Source organism: Octopus bimaculoides, chromosome 28 (assembly GCF_046866305.1).
Source record: "Octopus bimaculoides isolate indiv1 chromosome 28, ASM4686630v1, whole genome shotgun sequence".
Lineage (NCBI taxonomy): Eukaryota > Metazoa > Mollusca > Cephalopoda > Octopoda > Octopodidae > Octopus > Octopus bimaculoides.
This window is the reverse complement of record NC_142955.1, coordinates 11,529,827-11,554,343: the sequence shown is the minus strand read 5'-3', so window position 1 is coordinate 11,554,343 and position 24,517 is coordinate 11,529,827. Positions and strand designations below refer to the sequence as shown.

Below are 24,517 nucleotides of genomic sequence, written 5' to 3'. Positions count from 1 at the left end.
GTATTTAAAGGCGAAAAGCGCTTTTTATTTCGTTATTCGCTGTTTTGTCGACTAATTATATCAAACTTTGAAAATGTCCGGACGTGGTAAAGGAGGTAAAGTGAAGGGAAAGAGTAAGACCCGTTCATCCCGTGCTGGACTTCAGTTCCCTGTCGGTCGTATCCACCGTCTTCTCCGTAAGGGAAACTATGCCCAACGTGTTGGTGCCGGAGCTCCAGTCTACTTGGCTGCTGTAATGGAATATTTGGCTGCCGAAGTGTTGGAATTGGCAGGAAATGCTGCCAGAGACAACAAGAAATCGAGAATTATTCCCCGTCATTTGCAGTTGGCCATCCGAAACGACGAAGAATTGAACAAACTTTTGTCTGGAGTGACCATCGCCCAGGGTGGTGTTCTTCCCAATATCCAGGCTGTCCTTCTGCCCAAGAAAACTCAGAAGCCTTCTAAGTAAATTACTTCGGTGGCATTTTTGCTTTATCCACATTAACGGCCCTTTTCAGGGCCCACTACATCATAATTTTAGTCTACTTACCGTTTATTTTATTTGCGATTCGATTCTTCATAAGACATCATGGACCGTCATTCCATAGATACAGTTTATAAGTATAATAACCTAGAGTTAGTGCAGCCATATTATCTGTTTAGGATTATATTCTGATTGAGCCCCATTAGCTATTTTATGTTTAAAGGCTAGCTTTACAGATACTTTTAGCCGTGGTTTGTAAATAAATACATCTAAGACACATTCTGATCCAATATTTCACAAAGCTGGAATTCATACGATAGTGCACCCACAGGAGTTGGATTTTCCATGGGCCGATTTTGGAATGCACTTAACCATGGGAGAAAAAGAAATTCAAGCATTTTCAGGCTGTCGTTCCTTGCACATCCCACGACCACCTTCATGTTTTTCAATACTTTTCGCCACGAATGCACATGCTATTAAAATTTTCCCTCCCATTGTTTAATAAAATACTGGAGAGCCTGAGATTTTAAATCCCAGTGATTTTGGCCTTGGAATTTCTCCGTTTTGACGGGAATTTCAATTTTTTTCACGGCGCTCTTCGAAATTATCTGAAACATCTTTTAGCAAAGAAAAATTAGAAAAACGATTTTTTAAACCGCCTCCCTCTCAACTTCTCCGGTTTTGTGGGCACTACGCACTTTTAAAAAATTATAAGCCTTTTCGGTAAAAAATATTTTCAGACGAAAAGGTGTGATTTAAAGGGAGATTTGGCTGTTGTTTCTAGCATACTCCATGACCAGCTTCCACGTTTCTTTCTCAAACTGACAAGTATATTGATGTCTCAACCTTATATACAGGCCATGGGATATGCTAGAAGCAGTCAAACGTCCTTTAAACCACTATTTTATGCATTTAAAAAAAACTATATTGAATTGACTTCTGCGTAGTGCCTACAAAATTGGTCCGGGGAGGGGAAGCTCCAGATTACTTACTGTCTGAAAAATTCGTCAAAACGGGTAAATTCCAACTTATGTGTGCTTCCTATCTCTGACGTCCGCCAATTTTTTTTATCCCCTCCCCATAAATCCTACAATTTCCACTCTTGGAAAATCTAATTCGTCGCTTTAAAAATACGGATCGTCCGAAACTGCGATTTGTTTATATTTTCAAACTAATTTCCAGATGAAAAGATGTATAATTTAAGGCAGATTTAGCTATTTCTAACACATCCCACAACCACCCTCCTCGTCTTTTTGTTCCTAACATTGATGTTTTTCAATTTTTTTCCCCACAAACACATTTGATGCAGTGATGCTGAAGTAACACGGTAGGCTAAATATTAAAAGTTATGACAAGTTACCCGGTGTGCTTCAATCCAATATCAATAGGCCGTGCGCAAATTTTAAAAAGTTTTAAATTTGGAGTCTATAAATTATTTCAAGTTGTAGATTCGGATTGCCAGTATTTTTAAACCACGATTAAAAAAATTCGAAAGAGTATGAATTCCAGTGTACAACACTAACATTCGCAAAAGTTGTATGAAAACCTTCCATCTCCCAAAATAGAAATATCATGAGTTGGATCCTCGCGGGTCCCCAATTCATACCGTTTTGCTTGCGTGGAGAACTAGAGTCCAGATGCAACAAGTATCTTAATTTTGCAATGTTTTACAAAATCAAAAGCAACCCGATTCTAGTACATATTCTCTCCAACCGTGTTCTTACACCGGGAGCGGTCAATATAAAGATCCTCAGCTGGGAACAAAAAAAAAAAGGCACTATCATGCTATTAGCTGTCAGAAGTGAAAGTGCTCACTGCTAGTGAAGTATCTGTCTGTATGCCTGTTGCTGGCCTGTCGATTCTTTGGCTACTGACAGCTAATACCATGACTGGCCGGAGCGTATCTATTACTCGAAAGTTCGCGCGTCCGCGCTAGCTAGTCGTAAGTGGTCGATCTTATTTTTTAAACTTCAAACTTCATTTGTTTTCTATTTTGATAAATTCTCTCTGTTGAAAATTATATTTTTATATTTTAAATAATTTGCAATTTCAGGAAATATGTTTTTATATTAAATTTGTGTTTTCTACTCACGACTAGCTAGCGCGGACGCGCGAACTTTCGAGATAGATAGAGAGAGAGACAGACAGACAGACAGACATATAGCTCGCTCCGGCCAGTCATGGTATCAGCTGTCAGTAGCCAAAGAATCGACAAGCCAGCAACAGGCATGCAGGCAGACAGCTAATAGCATGATAGTGCCAAAAAAAAAAAATTAACCAGCCTGGGGGATGTTAACAAGGTATGTGGAAAACGAATATGAAAAAAAAATTGCGCGCTGACGACCGTTATTTCGTCAATCACATATCAAAAGAAAATTGGAGGGGCGATATTAAACAAAAATTTCCGTTGTACACCTTTCTTTTTCTCTTGTTCGACAACGGAGATGAAACGGCTATATCAAAATCGGATTTTCTGTTATTACTTCCGGTAAAAAGAATATATATTGATTTTTATTTTACAGAATCCCCAAAATTTCAAAGACCCCCCACCCCTCATTTTTTTTTCTTTTTGGCCAAATACAAAGATTACGATCCTGATAAAAATTGGTTTTTAAAATCTTCAATTTTTCAAAATAGCTACCCACCTCCAGGCATTCAAGCAGGTTATCCACATGCTAGAAATAACAGCCAAATCTCACAAAACTGCAATAACATAAATGTAATCAATCTAACCTCCCTGCAAAATATCTTTCAGAGTAATTTCCCGCAGTAATTATGACAAAGTAATTCATGTGAAATTAAAGTGGAACTTTTTATTAAAAATATGGAAAAAATTCAAACCTTTTAATAATTTCCGGGAAAAGTGAACAAGGAGGGGGTGATAACTGAAATTTTGAAAATTATTCAGAATCGGCTCCTCCATAACCAAAAACGTGAGATTCTGTTACAAAGAAATATAACCATTTTACTGGAAAAATCGGATCTTGTTCAATTTTCCTACCCTCCAGGATCATCAGCGCGCATCTTTTTCTTTATATTCGGTTTCCACATACTTAACATCTCTCAGGGGGGGCTTGTATATGGCTGTTATTTCTAGCACAAATGTCATCTTGTGCGAAACTGAGGTAGCACCTACCCGTAGCCATCCTTTAAAGCATCTCTCCCGATGTTGTCTCATCACCGCCCAACATCAATATCAGGATATTGCGATCGAATTAAGATATGCCATACGTAAGAGCCGAGACTCACTGAAAGGGATAAAAAAATTTCCTGAAAAAGGAAGCTGAAATTCAAACATTTTGGTTTAAGCATATTGAAGAGGCGAGATGGCTTACATTAAGATATGAGTGGCCCTGAAAAGGGCCGGGATTTGTCGCTACTCACGACAACGAAGTTACAAAAACTTCAGTTTAACCTCCGAATCCGTATAAGGTTCTTCCTTGTCTCTTCAGAGCATAGACCACATCCATAGCGGTGACAGTCTTCCTCTTGGCATGCTCGGTGTAAGTGACAGCATCACGAATGACGTTCTCCAAGAACACCTTCAACACACCACGGGTCTCTTCGTAGATCAAACCAGAGATACGTTTCACACCACCTCGACGAGCCAGACGACGGATAGCGGGTTTGGTAATACCCTGGATGTTATCTCTCAACACCTTCCTGTGACGCTTGGCGCCTCCTTTTCCCAAACCTTTTCCTCCTTTACCACGTCCAGACATATTTTCAAGTATTTAGTGTGTGAAGCTAGTCGCAAGTATATATATACAGTACGCAGACGTAGCAGAGAACACTTCAACTTACAGATCACGTGTCTGAATCAGCGAATCACAGCGATGTGTTCAGCAGCAGCTGTTTTTGGCGCTTTCTCTTTGTTTGTAGATAAAAAGTTTAACGCGCCGCTGAAGTGTATATAAAGCGTACCTGTTGTTGGCGCTTTATTGTTATTGTATTGATATCAGAATGGCTCGTACAAAGCAGACAGCACGTAAGTCTACCGGAGGAAAGGCTCCTCGTAAACAGCTTGCCACTAAGGCTGCCAGGAAGAGTGCCCCAGCAACTGGCGGTGTGAAAAAACCCCATCGTTACAGGCCTGGTACCGTAGCTCTGCGAGAGATCAGACGTTACCAGAAATCCACTGAACTTCTCATCAGAAAACTTCCCTTCCAACGTCTTGTTCGTGAGATCGCTCAGGATTTCAAGACTGATCTTCGTTTCCAGAGCTCTGCCGTAATGGCTTTACAGGAGGCCAGCGAGGCTTACTTGGTCGGTCTTTTCGAGGATACCAACTTGTGCGCTATCCACGCCAAGAGAGTGACCATCATGCCCAAGGACATCCAGCTTGCTCGCCGTATCCGTGGTGAGAGAGCCTAAATTGGAAATAATGAAGCTAGTGCTTTAGCACAACGGCCCTTTTCAGGGCCTCTGAAGGTTTTCGTAAAGTTCTACTCACCCTTAAGATAGTGGTATGTTTTGTGTTCTCGTATCGTGAATTGTTTATTCGAAATGGCATCAATATTTTTCTTTTCCATAATTTTTTGTAACTAATGTTCATTCCTCGTGAATTTATTTCTGTTGTAAGTGGCGATTTAAGCTTATTGGTTCGTCCAATTATATTTTTAAATCGCTCTTTTGTTTTTTGTAAGCATGTATCTATACAGAACTTGCAGCACAAATAAACCACAACGATCATTATTTTCAGTTTTGAGATATTTAGTGAATTTCGAAGCTTTCGTTGTGAATGAATTGGAACAAATTGTCGGAAATTCCATTTTTTAGTTTAAAGACAAAAGTTGAATGGCGAGCACATTTCATACTGGTACATGACATCTACAAAATAAACTAAATTGTGATGTGTGCGCTTCTGCATCCGATCTGAAAGGTAATTATTTGTAGAACTCTTATTTAAAAATTCAATTTTATGGAGGACTGCTTGCTCATTTTGGAACATAATACTCTGATACCTAAAATCGTGAGAGCTTAAATGAAAATAACGAAGCCACTAACCGTTTTCAGGGCCTCGAAATTTATTTCCAAAGTTACTTCGTGTACATCGGACATTTTTTTAATATGGCACCTTGGAAAATGCATTTTTTTTTTTTTTTTAATCATTTTTCGGATTCCTACGTTTTAGATGTCAGAGATTACTAAGATGCGAAAACAATCACCTTTTCAAATTTCACCCCTTCTCCCTCCAATTTGAAATTTTGATTACCATAAAAAGATTGTAGCGAACATAAAGTGAAAAGAATTTGTTTCACGTTTTCAAAATTTAAAATTCAATAAGCATTTAGATATGTAAGTTTTGACTGCTATTTCTAGCATGGTGGTATCTCTTAGTACGTTTAATAATAATTTATATGTATATATAGATATTAATAAACGGATAGGGATACCTTAAAGAGATCGTAGCGAATTGACGAACATATGCAAATCGAAATTAAATATAAATAATAAAATAAAGAATTTTGGGGGCTAGTGCAGTTTCGCACCTGTCCCTGAAAAATGTATTTTTTTAAAAAGAATTTCCGGATTCCTACGTTTCAGATATCGGAAGAAATCAATACATGTGACAGTGACAAAGAACTGAGGATGTGCTAGAAACAACAGCCAAATCGCCCTTAAATCACACGTTTTCGTTTGAAAATATCTCCATTTTTTCTAACCGAAAAGGTTTCTCAGTTCATAAGTACGTAGTGCCAAACAAATTGGCCAATATCGGTGAGGAGGATGGGGTATAAAAAAAAACAAATTTTCCATAAAATCTTCTCCAAGACGACCACCACCACCAACACATTACCTAGAAGGCCTGAGAGAAAAAATAAAATTGGAAAAATCCGTCAAAACGGAGAAAATCGTTCCGTATCATGTTTATTATAGAGATTATGTAACATTATATTTTACACTTCTATATTTAACTGCGTATATATGCTTCTGCCTTTCTATTAGAAACGTTTACCTGGGAATTTAATTAAAGTGAAAAAACAAATCGTCTTAATAACATATTTCAGTGTACCAAACTTTTAGCTGTTATTTTTAGCATGAGTTTTCTGGTGAGGGCTTCATTTGCCGTCGTTGCTTCAGTAGAAATCTACGGATGCACAAACGCAGAGAATGAAACAAGTATGAACGACAGGTTCCGAAACACCCCCGAGTGGGGAACAGTTCTCAAAAATAACCCCCAAATTCTACACAGTCCGAGGTACATCTGTAGAGAATTTCATTAAAAAATATCGATTTTCCTAAACGTTGAAGACATACTGAAATGGACACCGGTGTATTTTTTCCGAAATCCCCCCTCCTAAAACACTTCCTCCCCACCAAACTTGGTACATTCGTAATTTCTATCCATTTTTCTTAGTTATGATCATCCAAATTCGGAGTGGTAAGGGCCAGAAATCTTTAGTTATGCCAACTTGGCATCAATTTTCGGTTCGCATAAAATGGTGTACATTTAATTATTTAAGGCCACCAAACAAGTAAACAATTTCTTTCCACCTTACCATTTATAACTAATTTCGGTTTGCATGTTCATCAATTCGCTGCAATATCCTTAAGGAAATTTTAAATTCGAGTGGGAAAGGGATGAAATTTGAAAAGCTGTTTTTTTTTTTTCGAATATTCGTCATCTCCGACATCTAAAACGTAAGAATCCGAAAATTACACTTTTCAAGGTGCGATATTATAAAAATAAAAAAATTACACTTGGCGGAGTGAATAAGATTAATGCTTAAATCGTCATCCCCAGCTTCAGGAAAAGAATATATCGATCTTACTTTGAATAAACAATTCACGATACGAGAACACAAAACATACCACTATCTTCAGGGTGAGTAGAACTTTACGAAAACCTTCAGAGGCCCTGAAAAGGGCCGTTGGGCTAAAGCACTAGCTTCATTATTTCCAATTTAGGCTCTCTCACCACGGATACGGCGAGCAAGCTGGATGTCCTTGGGCATGATGGTCACTCTCTTGGCGTGGATAGCGCACAAGTTGGTATCCTCGAAAAGACCGACCAAGTAAGCCTCGCTGGCCTCCTGTAAAGCCATTACGGCAGAGCTCTGGAAACGAAGATCAGTCTTGAAATCCTGAGCGATCTCACGAACAAGACGTTGGAAGGGAAGTTTTCTGATGAGAAGTTCAGTGGATTTCTGGTAACGTCTGATCTCTCGCAGAGCTACGGTACCAGGCCTGTAACGATGGGGCTTTTTCACACCGCCAGTTGCTGGGGCACTCTTCCTGGCAGCCTTAGTGGCAAGCTGTTTACGAGGAGCCTTTCCTCCGGTAGACTTACGTGCTGTCTGCTTTGTACGAGCCATTCTGATATCAATACAATAACAATAAAGCGCCAACAACAGGTACGCTTTATATACACTTCAGCGGCGCGTTAAACTTTTTATCTACAAACAAAGAGAAAGCGCCAAAAACAGCTGCTGCTGAACACATCGCTGTGATTCGCTGATTCAGACACGTGATCTGTAAGTTGAAGTGTTCTCTGCTACGTCTGCGTACTGTATATATATACTTGCGACTAGCTTCACACACTAAATACTTGAAAATATGTCTGGACGTGGTAAAGGAGGAAAAGGTTTGGGAAAAGGAGGCGCCAAGCGTCACAGGAAGGTGTTGAGAGATAACATCCAGGGTATTACCAAACCCGCTATCCGTCGTCTGGCTCGTCGAGGTGGTGTGAAACGTATCTCTGGTTTGATCTACGAAGAGACCCGTGGTGTGTTGAAGGTGTTCTTGGAGAACGTCATTCGTGATGCTGTCACTTACACCGAGCATGCCAAGAGGAAGACTGTCACCGCTATGGATGTGGTCTATGCTCTCAAGAGACAAGGAAGAACCTTATACGGATTCGGAGGTTAAACTGGTGAAGTTTTTGTAACTTCGTGGTCGTGAGTAGCGACAAATCCCGGCCCTTTTCAGGGCCACTCATATCTTAATGTAAGCCATCTCGCCTCTTCAATATGCTTAAAACCAAAATGTTTGAATTTCAGCTTCCTTTTTCAGGGATTTTTTTATCCCTTTCAGTGAGTCTCGGCTCTTACGTATGGCATATCTTAATTCGATCGCAATATCCTGATATTGATGTTGGACAACATCGGGAGAGATGCTTTAAAGGATGGCTACGGGTAGGTGCTACCTCAGTTTCGCACAAGATGACATTTGTGCTAGAAATAACAGCCATATACAAGCTCCCCTGAACCACCCTGAGAGATTTTAAGTATGTGGAAACCGAATATAAAGAAAAAGATGCGCGCTGACGATCCTGGAGGGTAGGAAAATTGAACAAGATCCGATTTTTCCAGTAAAATGGTTATATTTCTTTGTAACAGAATCCCACGTTTTTGGTTATGGAGGAGCCGATTCTGAATAATTTTCAAAATTTCAATTATCACCCCCTCCTTGTTCACTTTTCCCGGAAATTATTAAAAAAGGTTTGAATTTTTTCCATATTTTTAATAAAAAGTTCCACTTTAATTTCACATGAATTACTTTGTCATAATTACTGCGGGAAATTACTCTGAAAGATATTTTGCAGAGAGGTTAGATTGATTACATTTATGTTATTGCAGTTTTGTGAGATTTGGCTGTTATTTCTAGCATGTGGATAACCTGCTTGAAGGCCTGGGTAGCTTTTTTAAAAATACAGACCAATTTTTATCAGAATCGTAATCTTCGTATTTGGCCAAAAAGAAAAAATGACGGGGTGGGGAGTCATTGAAATTTTGAAGATGCGATTTTTTGAAAAAAATTTTTTCAGAGTCGGATCCTCGATAACCAAAAACGGGATTCTGTAAAATAAAAATCGGTAGAGATGGACTATATGTAATCTGAACCTTTCCCCCCCTTATTTATTAATTTTTTTTACGGAATCCCACGTTTTAGGCTATGGAGATTCCGATTCTGAAAAAAAATTTTTTTTTTAATTTCAATCCCCCCCCCCCCACCAAGCAGGCTATTTACATGCTAGAAATAACAGCCAAATCTCACAAAACTAGTGTTAGCGTTAGGGTTTGAGTTAGGGTTAGGTTTACCCTGTGGATCTTTCTAAAAACCGGGGGGTGGATCGAAATTTTGAAATAGAGATTTTTGAAAATTTTTTTCCAGAATCGGATTCTCCATGGTCTGAAACAGGATTCCGTAAAAAAAACAAAATTTAAAAGTGGGGGTATACCCAGATTACATATACTCCATCTCCACCTTTTTTTTTTCATATTCGTTTTCCACATACTTGTTAACATCCACCAGGCTGTTTAATTTTTTTTTTGTTCCCAGGTGAGGATCTTTATATAGACCGCTCCCGGTGTGAGAACACGGTTGGAGAGAGCAATGTACAAGAATCGGGTTGCTTTTGATTTTGTAAAACATTGCAAAATTAAAAGATACTTGTTGAATCTGAACTCTGGTTCTCCACGCAAGCAAAACGGTATGAATTGGGGACCCGCAAGGGTCCAACTCCTCATGATATTTCTATTCTGGGAGATTGGAAATTTTCATACAACTTTCGCGAATGTTAGTGTTGTACACTGGAATTCATACTCTTTCGAATTCTTTTAATCGTGGTTTAAAAATACTGGCAATCCGAATCTACAACTTTGTTTTTAGAAATAATTTATGGACTCCAAATTTAAAACTTTCTAAAATTTGCAGCACACCGTGTAACTGGTCATAACTTATAATATTTAGCCTACCGTGTTACTTCCTCATCACTGTATCAAATATGTTTGGGGAAAATATATTGAAAAACATCAATGTTAGGAACAAATAGACGAGGAGGGTGGTTGTGGGATGTGTTAGAAATAGCTAATCTGCCTTAAATTATACATCTTTTTTCATCTGGAAATTAGTTTGAAATTATAAACAAATTGCAGGTTCGGACAATCCGTATTTTTAAAGCGACGAATTAGATTTTCCAAGAGTGGAGAGGATAAAAAAAATTGGCGGAATTCGAAGCGCACATAAGTTGGAATTTACCCGTTGTGACGAATTTTTCAGACTTTTTCAGTTTGCAAGTAATCTAGAGCTTGCCCACCCCGGACCAATTTTGTAGGCACTACGCAGAAGCCAATTCAATATAGGTTTTTTTTTAATGCATGAAAAAATTATTTAAAGGACATTTGACTGCTTCTAGCATATGCCATGACCTGTAAGGTTGAGACAATAAACCTATCAGTTTGAGAAAGAAACGTGGAAGCTGGTCATGGAGTATGCTAGAAACAACAGCCAAATCTCCCTTTAAATCACACCTTTTCGTCTGAAAATATTTTTTACCGAAAAGGCTTCTATAATTTTTTAAAAGTGCGTAGTGCCCACAAAACCGGAGAAGTTGAAGGAGGCGGTTTAAAAAATCGTTTTTTTTTCAGGTAATTTCGAAGAGCACCGTGAAATTCCAAGGCCAAAATCACTGGATTTAAAATCTCAGGCTCTCCAGTGTTTTCTTAAACAATGGGAGGGAAAATTTTAATAGCATGTGCATTCGTGGCGAAAAGTATTGAAAAACATGAAGGTGGTCGTGGGATGTGCAAGGAACGACAGCCTGAAAATGCTTGAATTTCTTTTAACTGAAATAGCTTTCTCCCATGGTTAAGTGCATTCCAAAATCGGCCCATGGAAAATCCAACTCCTGTGGGTGCACTGAACCGAAACTTAAATTTTTTGCTAAATCGTATGAAATAAAAGTCGAGTGGCCATATGGTGTGCTTGGATCAGAATGTCCCTTAGATGCATTTATTTACAAACCACGGCTAACAAAGTATCTGTAAAGCTAGCCTTTAAACATAAAACAGCTAGTAGGGCTCAATCAGAATACAATACTTAACAGATATGGCTGCACTAACTCTAGGTTATTTATACTCATAACCTGTATCTATGGAATGACGTCCATGATGTCTTATGAAGAATCGGATTGCAAAACAAGCGGTAAGTAGACTAAAATTATGATGTAGTGGGCCCTGAAAAGGGCCGTTGATACGGATAAAGCAAAAATGCCACCGAAGTAATTTACTTAGAAGAAGGCTTCTGAGTTTTCTTGGGCAGAAGGACAGCCTGGATATTGGGAAGAACACCACCCTGGGCGATGGTCACTCCAGACAAAAGTTTGTTCAACTCCTCGTCGTTACGGATGGCCAACTGCAAATGACGGGGAATAATTCTCGATTTCTTGTTGTCTCTGGCAGCATTTCCTGCCAATTCCAACACTTCGGCAGCCAAATATTCCATTACAGCAGCCAAGTAGACTGGAGCTCCGGCACCAACACGTTGGGCATAGTTTCCCTTACGGAGAAGACGGTGGATACGACCGACAGGGAACTGAAGTCCAGCACGGGATGAACGGGTCTTACTCTTTCCCTTCACTTTACCTCCTTTACCACGACCAGACATTTTCAGAGTTTGATACTAATTTGCAACGAAACAGCGAATAACGAAATAAAAAGCGCTTTTCGCCTTTAAATACCGCCTAGTAGGCTCCAGCAGTCGATAAGCAGCTGAAAATAAGCGGGCTTTTGTCACGTGACATTATTGTCAAATTCCACCAATGAAAATGAACGGCGCGAATTTACAGAAATGTTCATCTGCTGAGCCTACTTGACAGCTATAAATAGAGTAGATGCGGAGTTAGTGGTATTGACATCATGCCACCAGCACCAGCTACCGCTTCGAAGGGAGCCAAGAAGGCTTCCAAGGCTAAGGCCACTCGCCCCGCTGGGGACAAGAAACGAAAGAAGAAGAGGAAGGAAAGTTATTCCATCTACATCTACAAAGTAATGAAACAAGTCCACCCCGACACTGGTATTTCCAGCAAAGCTATGTCTATCATGAACAGTTTTGTCAACGATTTGTTCGAAAGAATAGCTTCTGAAGCCAGCCGTTTGGCTCACTACAACAAGCGTTCAACCATCAGTAGCCGTGAGGTACAGACTGCTGTGCGTCTGCTTCTCCCCGGTGAGTTGGCTAAACACGCCGTCTCTGAAGGTACCAAGGCTGTTACCAAATACACCAGCAGCAAGTAAATCTTGGTCTCTCGAAAAACGGTCCTTTTAAGGACCACCTATATTTTCGTGATTGTAAACTTTCGATTTTCTATTGATCTGCGATTTTAGTTCGTTATTAACCACGTACGAGTTTTACGTGGTCATTCGAAATCCTGGAAATAGAATGATCGATGGACATTGGAATTCGGCACTGAGGGAAAATGGCTATAACTTTTTTATTTTATAATTTTGGGGATTTTCGATTTCGATAATGTGTTCTATATGTCACGGTCATGCGATTCCCTCTAAGAAAAAGTCCCCCCCCCTCACACGGGGGGTGGGGGCGATTTTCATTTTTAACATTGTGTTCTACATGTCCAGGTCGTACGAATAGCCTTCTCGCAACTTAGATGTGAAAATGAACGGCTTCAATTTATATTGAAACAGAAAAAGGATCACATGTGGAGTCCCCACCTCGAAACTTGATATGCTAGAAATAACAGCTAAACGCGGACAATCCATATCCTGCATTTACTCAGAAAGTTGAACTGCGAGTTTCACGCTTTTTACCAGAGAGCATATATTCGAAAACGAAAAATACAAAATTAAAAAAAAAAATAGAAAGAAAGGGTACTACTCAAGCAGAGTGGACCCGAACGCGCTGTCGCGCGTCCGCGCTAGCTAGTCGTGAGTGGTCGATCCTACGAAAAGTGCGCGTGCAAATGAATACATGTGTGCGCATGCAAATTAGTAAATAATTTCTTTTAAACAAAGTAAATAATTTTTTTAAAATTACTTTTTTCTTTTCTAAACAACGTAGATAGGTAGAAGGAATAAAAATAACACACTATCTGTTTTTGTTAACTTCATACATTTTTTTTCTTTTAATTAAATTTTGTGAACAAAATAATTTCTATTTTCTAAACAACTTGAATAAATTACATGCTAGAAATAACAGTCAAATCTGGTTAGGGTTAGGTTTACCCTAACCCTAACCCCGTTTGCTAAAGCGCATTTTTTCCTTCATATTTATTTCATATAAGGGGCACTTCAACTACTACACTTTTTTTTTCACTTTTTCCACCGGGTGTGGATCTATATAAAAACCGGGGGGGGGGGGATCGAAATTTTGAATTTGAGATTTTTGAAATTTTTTTTTTTCAGAATCGGAATCTCCATAGCCTAAAACGTGGGATTCCGTAAAAAAAAATAAATAAATAAGCGGGGAAGTTGCGAGAAGGCTATTCACCCCCCACCCGTGAGGGAGGGGGGGGTCAAAAATTTTTTTTAGGGGGAATCGCATGACCGTGACATGTAGAACACATCGAAAACGAAATCGCCAAAATTAAAAAATAAAAAAGTTACAGCCATTTTCCCTCAGTGTCTAATTCCAATGTCCACCGAATGATCTTTTGATCGCCGTGGTAGGGTAAAGAGAAAGGGTTTTATTGGCAAACATTGAGAACTACATCTTAGTTTTCATAATAGCAATCAGTTCTAGGTTCGGTGACATGTACATCCAGTTCTTTCGTCGTCTATCCTGTTTTCTCTTTGGAGATTTATATCTTTATAACATGGTAGTGCATGTTAACCTTGAACGAATCCTAGCCACATCCACACAAAACAAACTAATAAGAGAGGTAAGCAATTTTAATTTTATTGAAGCAAATAGAATTGACGTGAGTGAGGGGAAAGTATCCCAGCCGCTGAGTGATAGAGCCTAATTTGTATATATAACATCCCATATCCAGCCCTCGTACAGGCCTTATACATATAGTAGTGACAAATTTGAGGACGAAGTTTTAAATACTTAGATTTCTACTTGATTATTCCGAATGGGATTTTTACTGTACATGCGTTATAGTAATTTTGTAGGAAGTGATTTATAATAGAAAGGTTTTTGAAAAATACAAGAGACAAAATTAGAGAACGAATGATGTAAAGTTAAAAAAAGTTTTCCCTGAAATTTGTACAATTCGCATCAATATATTGTACATTCCCTTTATTTTTAGTAACTTTAGCACCTCGTCCACAGGATTTGACCGGTTTCTCACAACACAAAGAGAGCGCCAAACAACAGCTGCTGCCGAACGCATTGCTGTGATTCTGGTAAAATGCATATATATATATATATAGTGTATTACGGAATCCCACGTTTTTGGTTATGGAGGATCCGCTTCTGAAAAAAATTTCAGAAATCGCATTTTCAAAATCTCACGTTATCGCAGTTTTGTGAGATTTGGCTGTTATTTCTAGTATGTGAATAGCCTGCTTGAAGGCCCGAGGGTATATATATATTTTTTCTTGTTGAGAAATTGAAATTTGTAAAATTTTTTTCAGAATCGTAATCTTCGTATTTTATTACGCATTTCGCAAAAAAAAAAAAAAGAAAAAGAATATCCGGTAAAAGTGACAAAAGAAGTGGGGTGGATTGAAATTTTGAAAATCGTTTTCAGAATCGGATCCTCCGTAAAAAAAAAAAAAAAAAAAAATCAATATATATCCATTTTACGCGAAGTTATGACGAAAAACTCGGATCTTGTGAATTTTCCAAAAGTCCTCTCCCCCCAGCCCCAGGGTCGTCAGCGCGCATTTTTTTTTTCATATTCGTTTTCCACTCAGTTATTAACACCTGGCTGGTTATTATTATTTTTTTTTTTGTTCCGTGATTTGGATATCGGGTTGTGTGTTTTTAAGAATATTAATCTATTACACCCAGAGAGTTCTGCATAAGTGCAGTTGAGGGCTATTTAATATATGGGAGTGTCTTAAATGTATACGAGGCATTCGTGCATATTGGTTTCATTCAGTAATGAAACCTTTCAACCTCAACTGAAGGCGAACAGTAGCAGTTATTTACTAGGAAAAAAGCAAATAGAGACGCAAGTTGGTTTTCACGGAGTTTTCTAATCTTTTGTTCAAAATGATGGCATTTTCGTGAACAAAATATTTTGAAAAATTAATTTTCATCCCTCTCTCCGATAATCTTCCAGTTTCGGGAGGTAAAAAAAAGTAAATAAAATACAAGGGAAATAACTTAACGTCTTACTAGTATTATCCGTACTACTCTGAAATGTTTTTTTTTAGCTGTTTATAAATGAATCACAAACGTGATTGAAGTTAACTGTTTATATATAAATCACACACGTGATTGAATATCATAGCACCGGCTGCACAACAGCTTATGGTAATCTTCCAGTATAGGGAAATAACGGTCAAACTAAAGCGTTTGACCCGAGCTCAAAAATAAAAATAGTAAATTAGTGTAAAACTTGCTGTGAACGAATATGAAGAATGCGCGAACGGGTGGGGTGGGGGAGAGTACGGATAATACTAGTAAGATGTTAAGTTATTTCCCTTGTATTCTTATTTACTTTTTTTACCTCCCGAAACTGGAAGATTACCCCTCCCTCCTTCACTGGACTTTTATTTTGGTACTAAGCACTTAAAAAGCATGGGATAAGCTTTTTCAGACTATAGGTTGTGTGTGCTATTTTTTTTAAATGGAGATTTAGCTATTTCCAGCACATCCCACGACCACCGTTTCTTTCTCACTGACATGGGTATTCTTTCGTTTATGCGTTGAAAATACGTCAAACAGAAAGAGCTGTTTACTCACAGCGTTCGGTAATTTCCATAAAAATTTATTTCTTTTTGTGGGTGGAAATGTATATTTCCTTTGAGAAATTTGACAGAGACGTGTATATGCCGATAGGGTGTGTGTGAGAAAGGGGGAGATGTGTGAGTATGTGAGGGAGAGAGTAACAGCGTACATTGTATTTATTTTCTCGCATCTTTGAGCGTGTGTCGAATTGACTGAGAGCGAGGGAGGTGTGTTATCAGAAAGAGAGAAAGAACGTACTGCTGGGATTCACCTCCAGTGATTTTTAAAAAGGTATATAAAAGATTTAAAGTGCGTCGTGCAAAAATATTGGTCAGGAGGGGAAAGAGGGTTATGTGTGAAACAAATGATTGTTCAAACAATTTTTTCATAAAAAGATGTCCGGCCATCATTTTGAAAGTAGTTGTGAAAAAAAAAAATGCTCAGACAAAATCCAACTTCTGTGGTCGCCCTCATTCGAAACTCCGCCCAAATGAATGCTACTCTTTTGAGCTACAAGGGACACATGACATTGGGGAATGTTTTGCTGAAATAAAACAGAATTACAATCGATTAACTACCACGGATTATTTCGGAATCGCATCAGTCACAAAGTGTAAAAGAGTTTGATTTGAGAGAATATCGGCCGTAATCCAACGAACGTCCCTCAGGATATTCGACATCAGAAATAGTCAGAATAATGTCGTGGGTCTGATCAGATTCACCTGACCTAAAATAGTTCCATTTGAGATAAGACAATAATATGCGATCGCTCAACCTACTTAATATAACCATAACAATGTCGTCCTTGACACCATCGAAGCATTTATGTGTTTAGAACGATAATTTCAATTATCAAAGCAGACGCAAATATTTTTGATATTCGGTAATGTTGTCAGCCATTGTTTTACTTGTGAGTTATCTCCCTTACACCGTTATCGAGACAGCAATAACTTCATGACAATATATAACCATATGGTTACGATTGCTTTGCAATCACCCGGTCCCGGATTCGATCCCATTGCGTGACATCACTCGTAAATGCCACACGTCAGCCTATCGCGCATTGAATCTGGAACCACAGTAGCGAAGCAAGCTTTTTATTGCACAGCTATGTATACCCTCACGCCCTGAAAATATATTTATGACTTCAAATAGCCTAATATCAGTTCATTAGTTTAATTAGGTTTAATCCTCAATTTTCTGTTTTATTTTAAACTTCGGAACGAACCTGGGGTGGGTGGGTAGACAGAGGACTTTCAGAAAAATCACAAGATCCGATTTTTCCCTCATAACTTTCAGGAAAATGGATATATATATATATATATATATATATAAACCAGACACTTTCTTAATTCAATAGCCGTGGCCTTCAAGCAGGTTATCCACATGCTAGAAATAACAGCTAAATCTCACAAAACTGCGATAACATAATGAAAGAAATATGTAATCAATCTACTCACTTTTTTGCAAAGATTTCTTTTAGAGTAATTTGCCGTATTAATATGACAAAGTAATTCATGTGAAATTATAGTGTTCTCTCTTTTACTTGTTTTTGAAAGTTACAAAAAAATATGAATGCAGAAATAACAGCAAGCTCTTTTGAAAAGAAAGAAAAGTAAAAATAGCAAAGAAATACTGTGACAAAGTGAGATTAAAGAGAATCATTTGACCAACGCGAAACATCGTGTGTTTGTGGAACTGAAAATGGTCTTGCCCATTTGAGATTTGGCTGTTATTTCTAGCATGTGGATAGCCTGCCTGAAGACCAATGCCGTAGAATTGGGAGGAGAGGGGGTATTTTGTTGAAAAATTGAAATTTTACAAATAATTTTTATTTTTTCAGAATCATAATCTTTTTTTTCTACGTATTTCGAAAAAAAAAAAAAATTCCAGAAAAAGTGAAAAATGAAGAAATGCGGGGAAGTGGAAATTGAAATTTTGAATTTGCTATTTTTAAAAAATCTTTTTTCAGAATCGGATTGTCCGTAGTTGAAAACGTTGGATTCCGTAAAAAAAAAAAAAATCAATATATATCCATTTTCCTGAAAGTTATGGGGGAAAAATCGTATCTTGTGAATTTTCCGAAAGTCTTCTCCACCCCATCAGGTTCGTTTGCGCAATATTTTTGTTTTTCACATTCGTTTTCTACAGTTGTTAACACCCAGTAGGCTGGTTTTTATTTTGTTACCGTCAACGGGTGAGGATCTTTATATTGATTTCTCCCTCCAGAGACCTAGACGAAAAGATGATTTAAGGGAGATTTGGCTATTATTTCTAGCACTTCCCATGACTACCTTCCTTGTTTCTTTGACACAAACATGTATTTCAATATTTGGTTTATATTTACTTTAACTCCCGGTCAGCAAAGAAAAAAAACCCCAGTCTAATAGGTATCAAAAATGGTGTAGAAAACGAATATAAAATCAAATTAGCACAAATGTACGGAGGCGGGTGGGGAGAGGACGTTCGGAAAATTCACACGATCCGACTTTTCCCTCATAACTTTCAGGAAAATGGGTATCTGTTAATGAAAGCTTATACAAATGTTTTACAAACGGTATAGATTACGATTATAAAGAAATTTGTGGTAGAAAATTTTTTCCAAGGCGAGTGGGGAGAAGTGTTTCGGATCAAGAAGACCACGTAAGTTGAAATTTCTCCGTTTTGACGGGGATTTTCCAATTGCTTTTCGTCACAGCTTTCGAAATGACGAGTAGCATCTTTTTGTGAAAAAACGGTTTGGACTCTTCTCCTCCTCTACCCTTAATGATACCAATGGACCATACGCGTGCTCCATTGGTGAGATATAAGCAGCAACAAAAGAAGGCCGAGAAAAAAAACATTTTCTTACAGAAAGTATACTATTTAAAATTAATTATCTTTTACATACCTATTTTTAAGAAATCATTGTGGATAAATGCCAGAAATGACCTCAGGCTCTCCAGTATTTTAAATTATAAACAATGAGGGGCGGAGAGTAGGGCTGAAAAAAATCATAAATCTTGAATTTTTTTCTTTTTTTTTTTATAGCATAAATGTGTTCATGTGGAGAAAAATATTAAAAAAACATCAATACATGCGTGATGGAGAAAGAAACGACAGGGTTGTGTTAGAAACGATAGCCAAATCTCCCTTGAATCATACTTTCTCCTTTTAAAATATTTACAATTTTTTCTTCTACCGAAAAGTGTCTTCTCATAGATTTTAGGAGCAAAAAATTGGGCCAAAAATCGGTCCGGAGGGTGGGAATTTAAAAATTTAACTACGTGGTCTTTCCGATCCGAAACTTTTTTCCCTGCCCACCGGAAAAAGCTTTCCTCAAATTTCTCTAAAATTGTAATCTATGCTGTTTGAAAGGTATTTGTATAAACTTTCATGAAAAGATACCCATTTTCCTTGAAGTTGTGAGGGAAAAATCGGATCGTGTGAATTTTCCAAAAGCCATCTCCCTCGTTCTTTTACCAAAATAGCCCCCATATTCGTTTTAGATCTTTCTACACCCATTAAGCTTTGTCTTTTTCTAATTTTTCTTAGTATGACCAGGAGCTAAAGTAAACAAACCAATATTTTTCGGTAAATTTCGAAACATTCAGTATCAAAATTTACCTAATTTTCTCCCACATTCACAAAGATGTTGAAAATTCAATTCCCACCCCCTCAACCATTACTTGTAACCATAGAATATTGAAGGTCATTACTGGGATTTATAGGAGTTATGTAAACTATTTTTCATAACATTGTTTCAATTTTCATACTTAAATTCCAGTAATGGACCACGCTTGTTACTTCAGCTGTAAAACATCAATACCATATTGATGTTTTACGAAGATTGGGGTAGAAACAACAGCCAAACCTCCCTTATATCACGACAAAGCTTTGTCCCATCGTCCCCCCGACCCAAAATAGGTCTAAATCGGGCCGGGAGAGAAAAAAATACTTAGGTAACGGATTGGTGTTGTATCACCGTCTCCTAACATGCTAGAAACGGGCAAAACAAACCACCCGCAATAAAGAATCGCAAATAAAACCGGCAAGAAGACTATGTGTAGAAAATGAGGGGCCCTGAAAAGGGCCGTTGGATGAAGCCAAACGCCATCATCGAAAGCGCTTACTTGGAAGGTTTTTGGGTCTTCTTGGGGAGAAGAACAGCCTGGATATTGGGGAGAACACCACCTTGGGCGATGGTCACTCCAGACAAAAGTTTGTTCAACTCCTCGTCGTTTCGGATGGCCAACTGCAAATGACGGGGAATAATTCTCGATTTCTTGTTGTCTCTGGCAGCATTTCCTGCCAATTCCAACACTTCGGCAGCCAAATATTCCATTACAGCAGCCAAGTAGACTGGAGCTCCGGCACCAACACGTTGAGCATAGTTTCCCTTACGGAGAAGACGGTGGATACGACCGACAGGGAACTGAAGTCCAGCACGGGATGAACGGGTCTTACTCTTTCCCTTCACTTTACCTCCTTTACCACGTCCGGACATTTTCAAAGTTTGATATTATTAGTTGGCAACAAAACAGCGAAGCAAATTAAAAATTACAAAGCGCTTTTCGCCTTTAAATACCGCCTAGTAGGCTCCAGCAGTCGATAAGCAGGTGAAAATAAGCGGGCTTTTGTCACGTGACATAGTTGTCAAATTCTACCAATGAAAATGAACGGCGCGAATTTACAGAAATGTTCATCTGCTGAGCCTACTTGACAGCTATAAATAGAGTAGATGGGGAGTTACTAGCAAGTGACATCATGCCACCAGCACCAGCTACCGCTTCGAAAGGAGCCAAGAAGGCTTCCAAGGCTAAGGCCACTCGCCCCGCTGGGGACAAGAAACGAAAGAAGAAGAGGAAGGAAAGTTATTCCATCTACATCTACAAAGTAATGAAACAAGTCCACCCCGACACTGGCATCTCCAGCAAAGCTATGTCTATCATGAACAGTTTTGTCAACGATTTGTTCGAAAGAATAGCTTCTGAAGCCAGCCGTTTGGCTCACTACAACAAGCGTTCAACCATCAGTAGCCGTGAGGTACAGACTGCTGTGCGTCTGCTTCTCCCCGGTGAGTTGGCTAAACACGCCGTCTCTGAAGGTACCAAGGCTGTTACCAAATACACCAGCAGCAAGTAAATCTTGGTCTCTCGAAAAACGGTCCTTCTAAGGGCCACCTATATTTTCGTGATTGTAAACTTTCGATTTCCTATTGATCTGCGATTTTCGTTCATGACAATAATTCATCTCCGTTGTAATTTAAATCCTTGAGGGTCTAATGCAGTTTAGCACCTTGAAAATAAAAATTAATTTGTCAGATGACGTTAAGTGCGAAAAATTTTCGGTACTATTCAAGAGTTGTCCCGGTCCGCACACTTGCGCTGGCACGTCGTGACTAATCGATCCTACGACTACCTAAAGTGTCATGCGCAAAACATGTATGAGGGTTTTTTTCTAAACAAAGTAAATAAATTATACACTGTTTTTGGTAAAGAGTCCGTTTAAAAAGTCGGTCTTTCAAAATATACAGTTCAAGGGACTTTACCAGTAATTATCTTTTGCGTTTGGACTTAGGCACATCGTAGAAATAGATGAATGTATGATGTGCAAGCCCAAATACAATGGAGGATGGGATAAAGAGGATAAAAATAGGTTTTTAGTCTTTGTACCTCACCGAGACGACTAAATTCTGATTATTGAAGTGCGTACAATGGGATTACTGAAATAGATGTGACACACTCCTTGAAAGAACGTAAAACGACGTTTTAAGAGTAAGATGGGGAAGATTCAACAAGAAAAAAATATTTACTTTATTTTAAAAAAAATTACTGTTTTAAAAACCCTCAGGTTTTGCGCATACGCGCTAGATAGTCGTTGTAGGATCGACTAGTCACGACTAGCTAGCGCGCACCGGGACCACTCTTCTTGAATAGTACCGAGTTTGGTTAATACAAAGATTTTCACCCGTTAACAACATAAGAAAAGCAGCTTGCTGGTTGTTAACTAGAAAGCTAATATGAAAGACTTGCGCAAACGAACCTGGAGAGTGTGGGTACCCTCGGAAAATTCACGAGATCCGATTTTTCCTTCGTAACCTTTGGGAAAATACACTTTTTACGGAATCCCACGTTTTTGGTTATGGATCCGATTCTAATAACATTTTTCAAAAGTCTGTTTTGTGAGGTTTCTCTTCATATACACACTTTCTGTCTCGCCCCACCCCCATCGACATACACAAGTTCCTGTTGAATTTGTTTCACTTTATAGTTTCAACGCATAAACGAAAGAATACCCATGTCAGCGAAAAAAAAACGATGGTTGTGGGATGTGCTAGAAATAGCTAAATCTCCCTAAAAGCGCACACACCCTATCATCTGAAAATACAATTTTCCAACTGAAAAAGCTCCCATGCCAAAGTCAAAAGTCCAGTAAAGGAGGGAGGGGTGAAAATTAGTTTTTCAAAATGTTTGTTCACGAAAATGCTATCATTTTGAACAAAAAATTGGAAACCTCCGTGAAAACCAGCTTGCGTGTTTTGTTTTTATTTTCCTAGTAAATAACTGCTACTGTTCGTCTTCAGTTTACGTTGAAAGGTTTCATTACTGAATGAAACCAATGTGCACAAATACCTCCTCGTATACACTTAGGACACTCCCACATTAAATAGCCGGTCCAAATGGACTGTATGTAATCTGAACCTTTCCCCCCTTATTTATTTATTTTTTTTTTACGGAATCCCACGTTTTAGGAAAATTTTTTTTCAAAAATCTTAATTTCAATCCCCCCCACCCCGGTTTTTATATAGATCCACAGGGTATACCCAACCCTAACACTAGTTTTGTGAGATTTGGCTGTTATTTCTAGCATGTAAATAGCCTGCTTGAGGGGCGGGGGATTGAAATTTTTCAAACAATTTTTTTGGCACTATCATGCTTATTAGCTGTCAGAAGTGAAAGTGCTCACTGCCTGCTAGTGAAGTATCTGTCTGTCGATTCTTTGGCTACTGACAGCTAATACCATGACTGGCTGGAGCGAGCTATATGTCTGTCTCTCTATCTATCTATCTATTACTCGAAAGTTCGCGCGTCCGCGCTAGCTAGTCGTGAGTAGAAAACACAAATTTAATATAAAAACATATTTCCTGAAATTGCAAATTATTTAAAATATAAAAATATAATTTTCAACAGAGAGAATTTATCAAAATAGAAAACAAATGAAGTTTGAATTTTAAAAATAATAGGATCGACCACTCACGACTAGCTAGCGCGAACTTTCGAGTAATAGATATATAGATAGAGAGAGACAGACAGACAGACATATAGCTCGCTCCGGCCAGTCATGGTATTAGCTGTCAGTAGCCAAAGAATCGACAGGCCAGCAACAGGCATGCAGGCAGACAGACAGATACTTCACTAGCAGTGAGCACTTTCACTTCTGACAGCTAATAGCATGATAGTGCCAACATTTTTTCAGAATCGGAATCTCCATAGGCTAAAATGTGGGATTCCGTAAAAAAAATAAATAAGGGGGGGGGGGTTCAGATTACATATAACCCGTCTCCGCCAAATAGCCTTCAGCTGCACTTATGCAAAACTCATTAGTGTAAAACGTACAAACCTGATATCCAAATCACTAAACTATCCGTTTTCGTGCGACCACGCAGAGCTGAAAGATCGTGGGTCCGCTTAATAAAGTTGACTTTATAAATAAATCCGAAGTAACGTAAACAACAAAAAAAAAACGGATTAACCCTTCAATTAACGTGATGTTGAAGTTAGAATGGAAAATCGAAGAAAATGCAAAAAGTGAAATTTTAGAAAAACTGCAAGCTTTATCTGTGAAACAGACGTAAAAGATTGAGAAACCGAAACAGAAATTCAAACTAAATCTATTTGAGCATATCGAAGAGGGCGAAGGTGACTTACGTTAAGATATGAGTGGCCCTGAAAAGGGCCGGGTTTTGTCGCTACTCACGACAACGAAGTTACAAAAACTTCACCAGTTTAACCTCCGAATCCGTATAAGGTTCTTCCTTGTCTCTTGAGAGCATAGACCACATCCATAGCGGTGACAGTCTTCCTCTTGGCATGCTCGGTGTAAGTGACAGCATCACGAATGACGTTCTCCAAGAACACCTTCAACACACCACGGGTCTCTTCGTAGATCAAACCAGAGATACGTTTCACACCACCTCGACGAGCCAGACGACGGATAGCGGGTTTGGTAATACCCTGGATGTTATCTCTCAACACCTTCCTGTGACGCTTGGCGCCTCCTTTTCCCAAACCTTTTCCTCCTTTACCACGTCCAGACATATTTTCAAGTATTTAGCAATAACTGGAATAGTGTGTGAAGCTAGTCGCAAGTATATATATATATACAGTACGCAGACGTAGCAGAGAACACTACAACTTACAGATCACGTGTCTGAATCACAGCAATGCGTTCAGCAGCAGCTGTTGTTTGGCGCTTTCTCTTTGT

General features: G+C 38.6%; 8 protein-coding genes and 2 pseudogenes across 8 annotated transcripts; 5 read left to right on the top strand and 5 right to left on the bottom strand.

Moving 5' to 3' along the window:
- Positions 1-18: 18 nt before the first annotated feature.
- On the top strand, positions 19-1,171 carry LOC149130564 (histone H2A-like). The gene has a single exon (XM_089344073.1). The coding sequence runs from the start codon at positions 74-76 to the stop codon at positions 449-451; it is 378 nt and encodes a 125-aa protein (XP_089200199.1). The 5' UTR covers positions 19-73; the 3' UTR covers positions 452-1,171.
- Positions 1,172-3,221: 2,050 nt separating this feature from the next.
- On the bottom strand, positions 3,222-4,307 carry LOC149130563 (histone H4). Its single transcript, XM_089344075.1, has 2 exons — positions 3,802-4,307; positions 3,222-3,714 (listed from the first exon to the last, which is right to left on the bottom strand). Exon 1 carries the CDS (start codon positions 4,186-4,188, stop codon positions 3,877-3,879), a length of 312 nt encoding a protein of 103 aa, XP_089200201.1. The 5' UTR covers positions 4,189-4,307; the 3' UTR covers positions 3,222-3,714; positions 3,802-3,876.
- Positions 4,308-4,403: 96 nt separating this feature from the next.
- LOC149130562 (histone H3) lies at positions 4,404-5,606 on the top strand. Its single transcript, XM_089344068.1, has one exon. The coding sequence runs from the start codon at positions 4,430-4,432 to the stop codon at positions 4,838-4,840; it is 411 nt and encodes a 136-aa protein (XP_089200194.1). The 5' UTR covers positions 4,404-4,429; the 3' UTR covers positions 4,841-5,606.
- Positions 5,607-6,319: 713 nt separating this feature from the next.
- LOC149130561 (histone H3) lies at positions 6,320-7,837 on the bottom strand. The gene has a single exon (XM_089344069.1). The coding sequence runs from the start codon at positions 7,783-7,785 to the stop codon at positions 7,375-7,377; it is 411 nt and encodes a 136-aa protein (XP_089200195.1). The 5' UTR covers positions 7,786-7,837; the 3' UTR covers positions 6,320-7,374.
- A 156-nt stretch (positions 7,838-7,993) lies between these two features.
- Positions 7,994-8,992, top strand: LOC149130560 (histone H4). The gene is made up of 2 exons (XM_089344077.1): positions 7,994-8,416; positions 8,504-8,992. Exon 1 carries the CDS (start codon positions 8,027-8,029, stop codon positions 8,336-8,338), a length of 312 nt encoding a protein of 103 aa, XP_089200203.1. The 5' UTR covers positions 7,994-8,026; the 3' UTR covers positions 8,339-8,416; positions 8,504-8,992.
- Positions 8,993-10,778: 1,786 nt separating this feature from the next.
- On the bottom strand, positions 10,779-11,937 carry LOC106867117 (histone H2A). The gene has a single exon (XM_014933846.3). It carries the CDS (start codon positions 11,855-11,857, stop codon positions 11,477-11,479), a length of 381 nt encoding a protein of 126 aa, XP_014789332.3. The 5' UTR covers positions 11,858-11,937; the 3' UTR covers positions 10,779-11,476.
- Positions 11,938-12,071: 134 nt separating this feature from the next.
- On the top strand, positions 12,072-12,736 carry LOC149130559 (histone H2B, gonadal pseudogene; annotated as a pseudogene).
- Positions 12,737-20,059: 7,323 nt separating this feature from the next.
- Positions 20,060-20,573, bottom strand: LOC149130558 (histone H2A-like). Its single transcript, XM_089344074.1, has one exon. It carries the CDS (start codon positions 20,535-20,537, stop codon positions 20,160-20,162), a length of 378 nt encoding a protein of 125 aa, XP_089200200.1. The 5' UTR covers positions 20,538-20,573; the 3' UTR covers positions 20,060-20,159.
- Positions 20,574-20,669: 96 nt separating this feature from the next.
- On the top strand, positions 20,670-21,195 carry LOC149130557 (histone H2B, gonadal pseudogene; annotated as a pseudogene).
- Positions 21,196-23,893: 2,698 nt separating this feature from the next.
- Positions 23,894-24,385, bottom strand: LOC149130556 (histone H4). The gene has a single exon (XM_089344078.1). It carries the CDS (start codon positions 24,349-24,351, stop codon positions 24,040-24,042), a length of 312 nt encoding a protein of 103 aa, XP_089200204.1. The 5' UTR covers positions 24,352-24,385; the 3' UTR covers positions 23,894-24,039.
- Between the last annotated feature and the right edge of the window lie 132 nt (positions 24,386-24,517).

Excerpts from the sequence above, each read along its gene's own strand:
- LOC149130564 (XM_089344073.1), top strand. The coding sequence starts at position 74 with ATGTCCGGACGTGGTAAAGGAGGTAAAGTGAAGGGAAAGAGTAAGACC.
- LOC149130563 (XM_089344075.1), bottom strand. The coding sequence starts at position 4,188 with ATGTCTGGACGTGGTAAAGGAGGAAAAGGTTTGGGAAAAGGAGGCGCC.
- LOC149130562 (XM_089344068.1), top strand. The coding sequence starts at position 4,430 with ATGGCTCGTACAAAGCAGACAGCACGTAAGTCTACCGGAGGAAAGGCT.
- LOC149130561 (XM_089344069.1), bottom strand. The coding sequence starts at position 7,785 with ATGGCTCGTACAAAGCAGACAGCACGTAAGTCTACCGGAGGAAAGGCT.
- LOC149130560 (XM_089344077.1), top strand. The coding sequence starts at position 8,027 with ATGTCTGGACGTGGTAAAGGAGGAAAAGGTTTGGGAAAAGGAGGCGCC.
- LOC106867117 (XM_014933846.3), bottom strand. The coding sequence starts at position 11,857 with ATGTCTGGTCGTGGTAAAGGAGGTAAAGTGAAGGGAAAGAGTAAGACC.
- LOC149130558 (XM_089344074.1), bottom strand. The coding sequence starts at position 20,537 with ATGTCCGGACGTGGTAAAGGAGGTAAAGTGAAGGGAAAGAGTAAGACC.
- LOC149130556 (XM_089344078.1), bottom strand. The coding sequence starts at position 24,351 with ATGTCTGGACGTGGTAAAGGAGGAAAAGGTTTGGGAAAAGGAGGCGCC.